The 10,962-nt window shown below is 42.5% G+C and overlaps 1 protein-coding gene across 1 annotated transcript in view; it reads right to left on the bottom strand.

Annotated features, from left to right (window-relative positions):
• Positions 1–2,998: 2,998 nt before the first annotated feature.
• LOC102020284 (HLA class II histocompatibility antigen, DRB1-1 beta chain-like) overlaps positions 2,999–10,962 on the bottom strand; it is a gene marked incomplete in the record, with an annotated part of 15,897 nt that continues 7,933 nt past the window's right edge. The window contains 3 exon segments of the mRNA XM_013517039.1: positions 2,999–3,557; positions 4,488–5,549; positions 8,928–9,197. Of these exon segments, the coding sequence (XP_013372493.1) occupies positions 5,056–5,549; positions 8,928–9,197 (764 nt within the window).

Below are 10,962 nucleotides of genomic sequence, written 5' to 3' on the forward strand. Positions count from 1 at the left end.
GGTATTTTGTCCCAGCAACGAGAGAAAAGTAACCAAGACAAATCTATATTACATTAAAGAAAAAGTCAAATTTGAAAGTAACTTAGTACTTTACTAGGAAAAATACTGGTGATTTTCCCTGGCAGATGGATTTGTAATTTGATGAATGTGACCAGAGATGTATTTTATATAATTTTGATTTTGGAAAATCATTCCAAATAGCTGTATGCCTACTGTATATGTTAAAGTTTGAGTTTTGGGGGATAACTTTAAGAAATATATACTTTACAGTTATTGGGTGCCATCGTATCTCAATTAATTCAATTAAGTCAAGATGGTTGAAAGTTTTGTTCATATATAAATTTGTTTACTGATGCTGCTGCAGAATCCAAAAGATTTGAGCTATGAACGTGGAAAAAGGAGGATATTTTTCCAGGACTTTGGATGCATATCAACCCAGCCAAACTCATGTCCAAAGTGCTGGGCATTAGAACAAAGGAAAAGTTTTAGTTTTATGTACTTGGCTGAGGGAGTTGGTTTTTAGAAACTAGGAGAGGGTGGAGCAAGCAAGGATACAGAGGAAGACTAGCCTTGAAAGAAGACAGAGCCTTACAATTCCTGCGAGAACAGGATGACATAAACTCTGTTTACAGGACCTCATTGCCAATCTTATCTGTACCAGAACAAGTTATAGCTACTAAGGAGAAGCAGGATAGTTTGAAAGGGAGTGCTCTTCAAGTCCTGCCTTATTACTTTACATTGAACTATAGAGGATTTTTTTTCTTCCTTCATTCTCTCTCTCTCTCTCTCTCTCTCTCTCTCTCTCTCTCTCTCTCTCTCTCTCTCAGGATTTCACACAACCAGCAAAAACTCCTCAAAAGTTCTGAAAAGCTACTCAACTGGTGGTTAAAAGAAGACATTACTTTGGATTCTCTGTAGGTTTGTACCCATCATACAAACCTGTGGGACACTGAAAATCTTGCTGGTGAGCAGGATGTATGGCTCAGCAGTAGACCACTTGCCTAACATTCACCAAGCCCAGGGTTCAAGCGTCAAAAAGAATCCCAAACAAAAATGAAAACTAAAACAGAAACGGTTGCTGCTGTTTCCTTACTTGGTCTCCATCTCTTTTCTGCGGCAGCCCCTCTTTTTCACTCGTGCAGAAATTGAGCAGATGCCCCAGAGAATCTGAGTGGGCACTCCTGCTTTCTCAGGCAGAACTTGTCCATTTCTAGCATTTGGAAAGTTTAGACTTTGTAGCTCTACCTCATTTAAGTCTTTAAAAGTGAAATCTTCCACCCAGTTTATTCATTTGGTTTAGATTATGTATTGATTCTTGATCCTGTAGTGACAGAGATGGTCCTTGTAACTTTCCATGTCTCAATTGGCACTACAGTTTGTGACTTTTGTGCTGATCCATGTTGATAATCTTAGTTTATTGATTTAAAGCTCTATATATTATACCCTGGAAATATTGTTGTAATTTATCTGCCCTCTGTCTAATAATTTATGATGTTACTTTCCCCTTATATCCTACCTTTTCCTGCCATCTTGCTCACATATGTGAATTTATCTAGAGTGTAAACTTGTAGAGTGGGAGTACCGTATTATCCAAAGGGCCCATGTGCCTATTTGTGCTTGGGTTGCACACACAGTGCTAAAAAATCATCTTGCAGTGTATGACATTTTGCTCCTTTTGCTTCTTCTACAGGGTTATATTACAATATTGTACAGTGCTATGGCATTATATGACTTTAGCACACTATTTAAAAGCTGATGGGCATTTAGACTGCTTCAAGTTCTTGACTACTATGGCTAATTTTGCTCTGAACCATAGCACATCTATTGTGTGTGTGTGTGTGTGTGTGTGTTCTTAGTGCATATTTATTATACAGAACATTAATTTTCAATGTGGCATTCACATACATGCGTGCAGCATACTGTGATCATATCCATCTCCCCATTAATCTTCACACCCTCCTTTCTCCTTTCTTCTAATCCTCTTCCTATGGTGCATTCGTCTCCTTCTACTTTCATGTCATCTTTGTCTTTTTCTGAGATTCCACATGTTAGGGAAAACATAGAATACTTGTTACTCTACGTCTGGGTTATTTTACTTAATATGATGATTTCCCTGCAAATATGATTCTTGTCCTCCTCTCTGACTGAATAATACTCCCGTTGTGTATAAGTAACACATTTTCTTTATCAGTTCATCCATAGGTGGGCACCTAGGCTGATTCTATAACTTGATTAGTGTGAACTGTATCTACTGTTTTTACGAGGATGTCTTGTTTTTTTCTTTGTTTTGTTTTATCCTTTACCTCCTTTAGATATATTCCAACATTTGAAATTGGCAGGTATAATGGGAAATGTTCAATTTTTTGCTAAGAAATTGGTGTTTTCCAAAGTATATGTAAGGTTATGCATTCTTACCAGAATTCATACCACAGTTAAAATGAGTTTCTATCCTCAAACATATTCATAAAAGTGGTCATAGTAATAGGGATAATTTTTTAAGGTCACACTTTCTTATATTGTTTCCATTTCATTCATCAAAGAGAGAGATTTGTTTAATGGAACGACTTTGGAATACATTCTACTAACAATTTGAAACTGTCTTAAATAATTCTCAATTGTTTAGAGTTCTAATTCTAGTCACAGTTATACTAGTGATTTTAATCAACAATCAATGAATACTAAAATGTACTTATTAAAATAGATATGCTATATGCTATAGCATGTTGTAAAGTTAGACTTTCATTGTCACGTATGAAAAAAATCTTTGGAAAATATACTTTTACTATAAAGTTAAATATCAGTATATTTACTTCTACACACAAGCAAAATTTTGGCACTGTTTTTGTTTTACTACAGTTGAGCTAATATCTGGCACTTAATGCACTCCTATCTTTCTAAAAAGACACAAAACCACTCAAAATTCTTATTAAGGATCTAGTGGCCTGTGGGAGGAAATTAACTAAAAATACTAATGAAATAATGGTATCAGAAACTGTCATTTCCTTATCCCTGACTCATTCTCTTTTAATCATTACTTTCTCTCAGAAAAAACATGACATCGTTCCTTCTTTTCCCATGAAATCAGGCCCAGTTCCCAATGTCTGGAGGATGGTTTGTCAGAACTGGCAGGGAGGACATGTTCCCCCATATGGTCCTGGATCCTAGGACAGCCTCTCCCTGTGGGAGAATGAGAGCCAGGCAGGAAGCCTGTCATGAGTAGAGAAGCAGAGACACAGGTCCTTCCTTCAGAGCTTCACCATCTCTTTAGCTCAGGTGTCCTGCAGGGACAGAAGACAACAGTGTTTCCAGATCTCTCTCTGAATGCTTCTTCTCTCCTCTCTCAGGATAGTGCTGCAGTGAGAAAAGAAAAAAAAAAAACAAAACTTTTAAACTCCCTGAGGCAGTGCTACTTCAGGGCACAGGATTTTTTTTTTTTAAGTGGAGCAAAGAAGGTTTAGTGCAGCTACCTGATCAGAACTTTTCATCCAGAAATCTTTCTCACTATCTGTTTCATGTCTCATCCCCTTTATGGTCCCTCATAGGGAAAGCAAATCTGTCTGTGAGAGAAGATTTGAGAACATTACCTGTTTGTTGAACTCCAGAGTGTCCTGGAAAAGAGAGGGGTAAGAGAGACTTAAGGGACATGGTATTATGAAAAAGGAAGAAAATGTTCAATTGGGATGGGGAACTAGGAAAGGGGGAGGGGACAGGAAGAAAGGGAAAAGAAAACAGGGAAAAATGGAAACAAAGCTTAGTAAATGAGGAGAGGAAGGGGGATTGAAGAGAAAATAAGACAATGGGGAAAGAGAAGCACTGAGGTAAGTTATGTACAGGTACAAAGTCCCTATGATGAAAGTGATCAATATGTATACTTAAGGTGTGCCAATAAACTTAATTAATAAAATAAAGAAAACAGTACAAAGGGCTGAGAGCTCTGTCAGGGATAAGAGTTGAAAACTTGAGCAGCATTGCCACATATTTAATTTCATGTCATAAAATAAATCTTAGACTCCAAAGCAAAAAAAACAAAAATGAAATAACAGCAACAACAACAACAACAACAACAAAAAAAACCGTGAAGGCAAACCTGTCCTTAAAAACAGTACCCCCATTATCAGATCTGCCACCTGAGATTTCTTTGACACCATAGCTCCTGCCAGCCAGGGCAGAGAAAGGAGCACAAAGTGACTGAGGAAGCTTCTACCCCATAAGTCCCTTGCCCAGTGCTCGTCCTTCTTTCCCCACTGCTCTCCAGCCAGCAGTCCTGGACTGCTCAGCCTGTCCCTGCTTTCTGCAGGTCACGGCCCCTGGGTTTCAACTAAGGACCTATAAGAATTGATTTCTGAACGCTCAGCAAATTTGAGGTAACCTGAGGGAGGAAAGGCTTCATACAAGGACACCAAAATACCAAGGAATGCCACAGGAAAACAGTCCATTGTCCTTCAGAAAAGCATATGGAGAGTCTTAGCCATCAGTAGGCATCTTACCTTTCTGGTTCCTGGAGTAGATGAACAGCCCCGACCCAAGGAAGAGCAGACCCAACACAAAGCCCCCAACTCCACTCAGCATCTTGCTCTGCGCAGATCCAGACTATGTGCCTGAGGGAAGATGCCAGGTTTAGGGATTTTTTTTTAACCCCAAATCCAGGTTCTCTCTCTGAGACCCTAAGATTCAGAATTTTAAGGATGGAGGAAAGATTCCTGCACTGAAAAGCTAGAGTTAACCATTCTTGGGAAGGAAGATCTAAAAATCACATTGAGTGGGTGTGGCACTCCTGCACTGAATTCATTGGAAGCTCACAGCCCCACAATCTCCCTGGATGTGTGCAGTGTCTGGAGCTCAGTGAGGCTGAGTAGTGGTCTAGGATGCCAGAGCTCATGAAAGGCAGAGTTGAGGATAGACTCCTCTCCTGTCACGAGGACCCTGCATTGCTCCTTTTCCTAGGCCACAATGACCAGCACAGAGCAGGAACCTCGAAAGCACAGACCCAACCTAGAGGCAGGGTCTGGAGATAGGGCCAGTGGGCGAATATGAGCAGTGATAGCATGAGAAGGTTCAAAACAGGGACACTTCTCTTCCCCATGACAGGCAGTTCCCTGTCAAAGGTGCGTAAGTGTTTGTAGAAACTCTCCCAGTTCTGCCTCCATCAATTGTCCTGAAGATGAGAAGATGGAGCAAATGCAAATACTGTACTGCAAGGAGAAAATTCACACTCAGGGAATTGTGGGCTGGAGGGGAACTTATGAGGTGAGGGGTTTCCCACTCACTCCACTCCACCGTGACAGGGCTGCTCCAGCTCGGGTGCTCAACCTGGCAGGCGTAAACCTCTTCGCTCCGAGGAACAGTTTCCAGCATGACCAGGGTCTGGAAGGTCCAGTCTCCATTCCGGATCAGGCCTGTGGACACCACCCCAGCCTCCTCCTCCTGCCCGTTCCGGAACCATCTGACTTCCATGTGGCCTGGGTAGAAGCCACTCACAGAGCAGACCAGGAGGTTGTGGTGCTGCAGGGGCTGGGTCATTGTGGGGTACACGGTCACCTTGGGCTCAACTAGAGGAGAAAAGGCAGAGAGACCCAGTCAGGAAGGCAGAGTTCTTGGCTGTCCGCCTTTCAGCACCTCTCCAGCAACTGACTCAGGTCCTTATTGACCTCTTCACACCTGCCTGAGGCTCACAGGAGCCTCTGTCACTAGCCCACAATTTCATCCTCACAACAAGGGCACTTTAGATTTGGGGAAAACATTTTTCATGGTTTGACATGACATGATTGTTCATTAATGAATAAAGTGTTTTCAAGTCTTTGCAAAAAATGTGAGGTATTCATTATACTGTGATTTCTGGAGCCAGGCTGCCTGGGTTCAAATCCAGGCTTCCCCTCCCCATGGCTAATTCTGAAAGAGATGTTTACATTTCTTTGTGCCTCAACTTTCTCACCTGTAATGGATAAGGATAGTGATTCACCATGTAGGGTTATATTAGAATTGAAGCAACTAAAATACAGAAAGCATGGACTAGTATTTAGGTAACAGTGTATTTTCCTTGTTTATTATTCTCCTGTTTCCTATGTGAAATTCTGAGTCAGAGCAGCATGGAAAACTGGGGAGGAGCAGTGGCGTAGTGATATGGGAAAGAAAACTGAACCAGCACCATTTTGTGTTCTAGTGCCATTTTAAAGCTTAAGGTTCTGTTTCCTTAAGTTTGTTTCTTGTAAGTGTTGTTATAGTTACCTAACCTGATACCACCCCACACCCTGTCATAAGACTACTTGTCCCCTATGTAAAATGTCTAACACATTTTTTCCTTTGTCACAAGCTAAGCCCATGCTCTGTCATCTTTCTATAGCGGTACTAAATCATATCAACACCAGCGCCCCACATAGACCCAAAACTAGACATGGAACTAGAAGTGTATAACCATTCTTCCCTCCTACTCTTCAGGGTTGCTGCTCAGTCATGTACTGGGTGCCCACTGCAGGCCCCCAGTAAGCTTGCTTGTCTCTACGTCCCACCTCCATGGATGACTCAATTAAATAAACACCTTCACTGCAACAGTAGGAAGGGGATGGAGCATGGAATTCTGGGAATGCTCTCTCCACACAGTCACACTTCCAGGGCCAGGAAGGGCTGCACACAGGAAATCAGGGACAGAGAGACATCTCTAAGGCTCTGAACTGAGTTCCAGGTAGCTCAGGAGTCCTGAGCAGAGGGAAAGCAACAAGGGGATCAGTCTTTTAAAAACATCCCCTCTTTTAATCACCTGAGGAATGCCTCTCCTTTACCAGACATACCTACTTATTGTTACCAGGTTGTATTTGTCTCACTTTCTGAACTGACCTTTGTGGTCAATACAGTGTCTGGGACTTATTAATATGTGTTCATCATGGTTTGTGTCTAGATGTCCCCCCAAAGCCTAATGCAATCATGGGGCTGGCTTCTTGAGTTTTTGATTGATCCATGGTCCAATGCTAGGATTACTGGTGTGAGTGTGACACCTGCCCTGGGGCAGACAGTCTGCATACAATATAAGGGAGGGAAAGAGGCTTGCTCTCTGCTATTCCCCGCTTTTTGCTCTTGCTGTGTTTGATGTCTTCCACCACCATGAACTGTTGTGCTCTGCCATGTGCCACTCTGCCTTGGAGCCAGCTAAGCATGAACTGAAACCTCCACAAGCTGTGAGCTAAATAAACCTTTCCTTCCTTAATTCTGCACCAGGTATTTTGTCCCAGCAATGAGAGAAAAGTAACCAAAACAGTGTTCTTCATGCCTGTTACAATCCCTCCCAATACCAACCTCACTAAAGGCATTGTTCCAAAAGGTCACATTTTTACAGTACCAAAAACTGACAGATATATGGTTGCAAGTAATCATTACCAAGAATGTGGCACCATATTTTACTGAATAAAACGTTTATATTCTTAACATGAGCAATTTTAAACAGAAATGAAATATAAACCAGAAAATGGAAAACATGCTGAATAAAATAGCGAGACCTTCATAAGAACATTTCTGCATAAAGAATCCATAAAATTACTTAGAAAACAGGAGGATCTGAGAGAAGAAGAAAGAAAAATTTTAGAGTAATAGTATTTGTTAATAAGTGTGCAAAAATGTCTATAAACCTTATAATTAGAAAAGCTAAAGTTAAAAATGAAAAATGTAATGTTTCAGAGTACAGGTGGCTCTCTACATCCAAAGGTTCCCCTTGGAAATTCATCCATCTATGTAACAAAAATAATTAAAAATATGTTTTTGTACTACACATAGTCACTTTCTTCTCGTCATTTTCCCCCTAAACAATATAACAGCTATGTAGATAGCATTTACACAGTGCTAAGTGCTGTAAGTAATTTAGACATGATTTGAAATATAAAGGAGGATATACATAAGTTATACACAAATATCACACCATCTTAAATAGCACACTGGAATATTTTTTTTTCAATTTCTATATTCAAGTAAACAACTTTCCACATACACTAAGAAAGAACTTAATTTGTCAGTATTTAAAAAAGGTCTCACAAAGGGGAACACAGGTTGGGTTACAAGCAGAGAAAGAAATAATACACAGCCACCTCAATGTTTTTAGTTTATAAAAATTATAACAGCAGTATGTAAAGTAACACAACTGTGATCAGAAACCACTTCAACCATCTCTTCAACATTCTAAAGGTGTGTACACTAGGTGAGCAATGTAGCAAGCCAAAAACAAGAAATTGAGGCCTAAAAGAAGCCTTGGAAAAGGTCCCAGGTACCTTGTCCCCCTCCTCCCATAACATTAATCTGACACCTTTGCTCCCTGAAACGTTGTGCACACAGCTCACTTGTATTTCCTGGACTTCAGCATAAAGAAGGCTGCAAGCCAAGGGCGATGTGTGAGCCGCCTCCTCACATCCCAGCTGCTGACACCCCTGTCCTCCTTGCACCCTCAGCCCCACAAAGATGGCCACATTTCCTGTGCCCTGCTCTGAGTCTCAGCCTTTCCCTCCATCCCTGCTCCCTTCACCATCAGCCTAGGCACAGCCTCTCCCCTGCTCCTCCCTCCAGGGACCCCTCCCTCTCCTCTGAGCTCCTCCTGTGCCCACAACCCCTGTTTAGGTCAGCCTAGAGGGCAGGGGACACACACAGTGCCCACCGTCTCTGTCTCTCTCAAAATCACACACTATCAAAATCACACTCTTCCTCAAAGATCATAGATTCTCACATGTACCCTCATAACTTTGGTTGGCTAACAATCCCACACACTGGGGACAAGGGATCAATCTGTCTCCCTCCCCCTCTCCCTCTCCCCCTCCCCCCTCCCTCTCCCTCTCTCTGTCTCTCCCCCTCTCCCTCCCCCTGTCCCTCCCCCTGTCCCTCTCCCTGTCCCTCTCCCTGTCCCTCTGTCTGCCTCCCTCCTTCCCTCACCCTGGCTGTTCAGGCCCTACACTCACCTCTCCGCTGCACAGTGAACCTCTCACCAACCCTGTAGTTGTGTTTGCACAAGGTGTCCACCTGTGAGCGCCTCTGCTCCAGGAGGTCCTTCCTGCTGTTCCAGTCCTTGGCCTCCTGCTGTCCTAGCTCAGTCACCGCCAGGAACTTGCCCAGGTCACTGTCATAGCGCAGGAACTCTTCCTGGTTGTAGATGTGTCTGACCACCATCCGAACATACTCAGTTCCATTGGAGAAATGACATTCCCATTTGATATACTCCAAGAAACACGCTGTGGGACAGGAGTGATCTGGTCACAGGCGTCCTCTTGGAAAGACATTGCCAGCCACACACGCACCAGCACCCAGGGGTTCACCTTTCACCTCCCCTGGGCAAGAAACCCACGGGAGCTGGGACACTGCTCTCCTCTTCCCATTCCCTCCTTCCCGGGCCAGTCCCAGGTTCAGGGGCCAGACTTGATCCATCCTTCAACCCCGCCCCCACCACCTGCCACTCTAAGGCTCCGCTCAAAACACACCCTGCCCTCTGCCCCAGCCCAGAGGTTCACCCAGTCCTGCAGAGGACTCTCTCCTCCCTGCTACACAGTCTCCTTCCTGCTGAACCTGAGAGGCCCGTGCTGTCCCTGCAAACCCAAAGGCAGAAAAACACAATTGGGAGTTTACATTGGTGAAGGGAGCAGGAGCAACACAGACCAAGCAGGATTTGTGGAGGAGCGGAAGATGGCAGAAGTGTGGAACTATTTTCACAGAGAAGAGCAGGAAGATCTAAATGACAGCAGGGTGCCAGGGAGGGCCTCTGAGGAATGACTGTGGAATGGGCCAGGAAAAGCCAGTTTCAAGTGAGCTGGAGCACAAGTGTGGTCTAGGCCCACATTTTTAGAAATGGCCCTTGCTTTGGGAAAAGATAAAGGTGCTACCATGTGCAAAGAGTTCAAAATTCTTGAACTTCATCATGAAACCAGAAGACCACAGGCTACTGGAGCACAGAAATGAGGTGGAGAGGGACAAGGATTAGGGGTAAACATTAGGCCACGTGTCACATGGAACCTTTTAGCTGATGCCAGGATTTTGGACTTTAAGCAATGGGAGACTGCTGAGCAGATTTAGGGAGATTAAATTAATGATCCAGTACAGGCATACAGTCCCATATCTGAAGTTTTCAATTGGGAAAGCCACACTGCTTTAAAAATGTAATACCAAATTAATTTGGAATGAAATGAGGGTGGCGGTGTATCTCAGAAATCTTGTGGGTCACATGCATTTCCTTAATTTCAGTATATACCACCATACACACCTATATGTATAATATATGCATACAAGTGGTGATTGAAAGAATGGTTAATGTTTAAATTTACAGAGGCCTGGGAAACCACAGCTTTCTGGCAACCCAGTTGCTAGATGTTATTTTAAAGCTAATAATTATTAAACCAGTCTTAACAAATGTTTGCCACAGACTTGGGCTGATGTTTATAAATGAACTAGCAGAGAATGAGTAAACTGTCATGTTGTTAATTAGAATAAAATCATATCAATTTCAGTGTATGATAAAAGTTTATCAGATAAAATAGAAATAAATCTGAGGAAATATAGTGAGCACTGGCTGCCACACCCCCATCAGACATAAACCGGAGTGCTAGAAAGAGGGAAGTGAGGACTTTGCAAGAACCCAGGGAGAGATTCTCAAAGGCGATTTTGTGAAAAGAAGGGATCAGTTGACATGTAGCTTCAAAGAATGTGCATTCACCTGGAGCCAGAGATCACTGTAGCTTTCTCAGAGTGTTCCCAGAGAGATAGCGCTGACGCATTGCAAGGACTAATAAATGGTTACATAAACAGCGCTGCTTCATCTGCTATGAATCTCATTCACTGAAATCATGAAGCGTCCAACTCAATATGCTTTCACTAAGGAAAAATATGCTAGAATTTATTCTATATTCATTCCATTACTTCATTTACTATTTTGTTATTGTGCAAATTTATTAGAATACTGTTGCTTTCAATAAATATATGAGAAAATGTTCAACATCATTAGTCATT

This window comes from Chinchilla lanigera, unplaced genomic scaffold (genome assembly GCF_000276665.1).
Source record: "Chinchilla lanigera isolate Chin_1 unplaced genomic scaffold, ChiLan1.0 scaffold00036, whole genome shotgun sequence".
Lineage (NCBI taxonomy): Eukaryota > Metazoa > Chordata > Mammalia > Rodentia > Chinchillidae > Chinchilla > Chinchilla lanigera.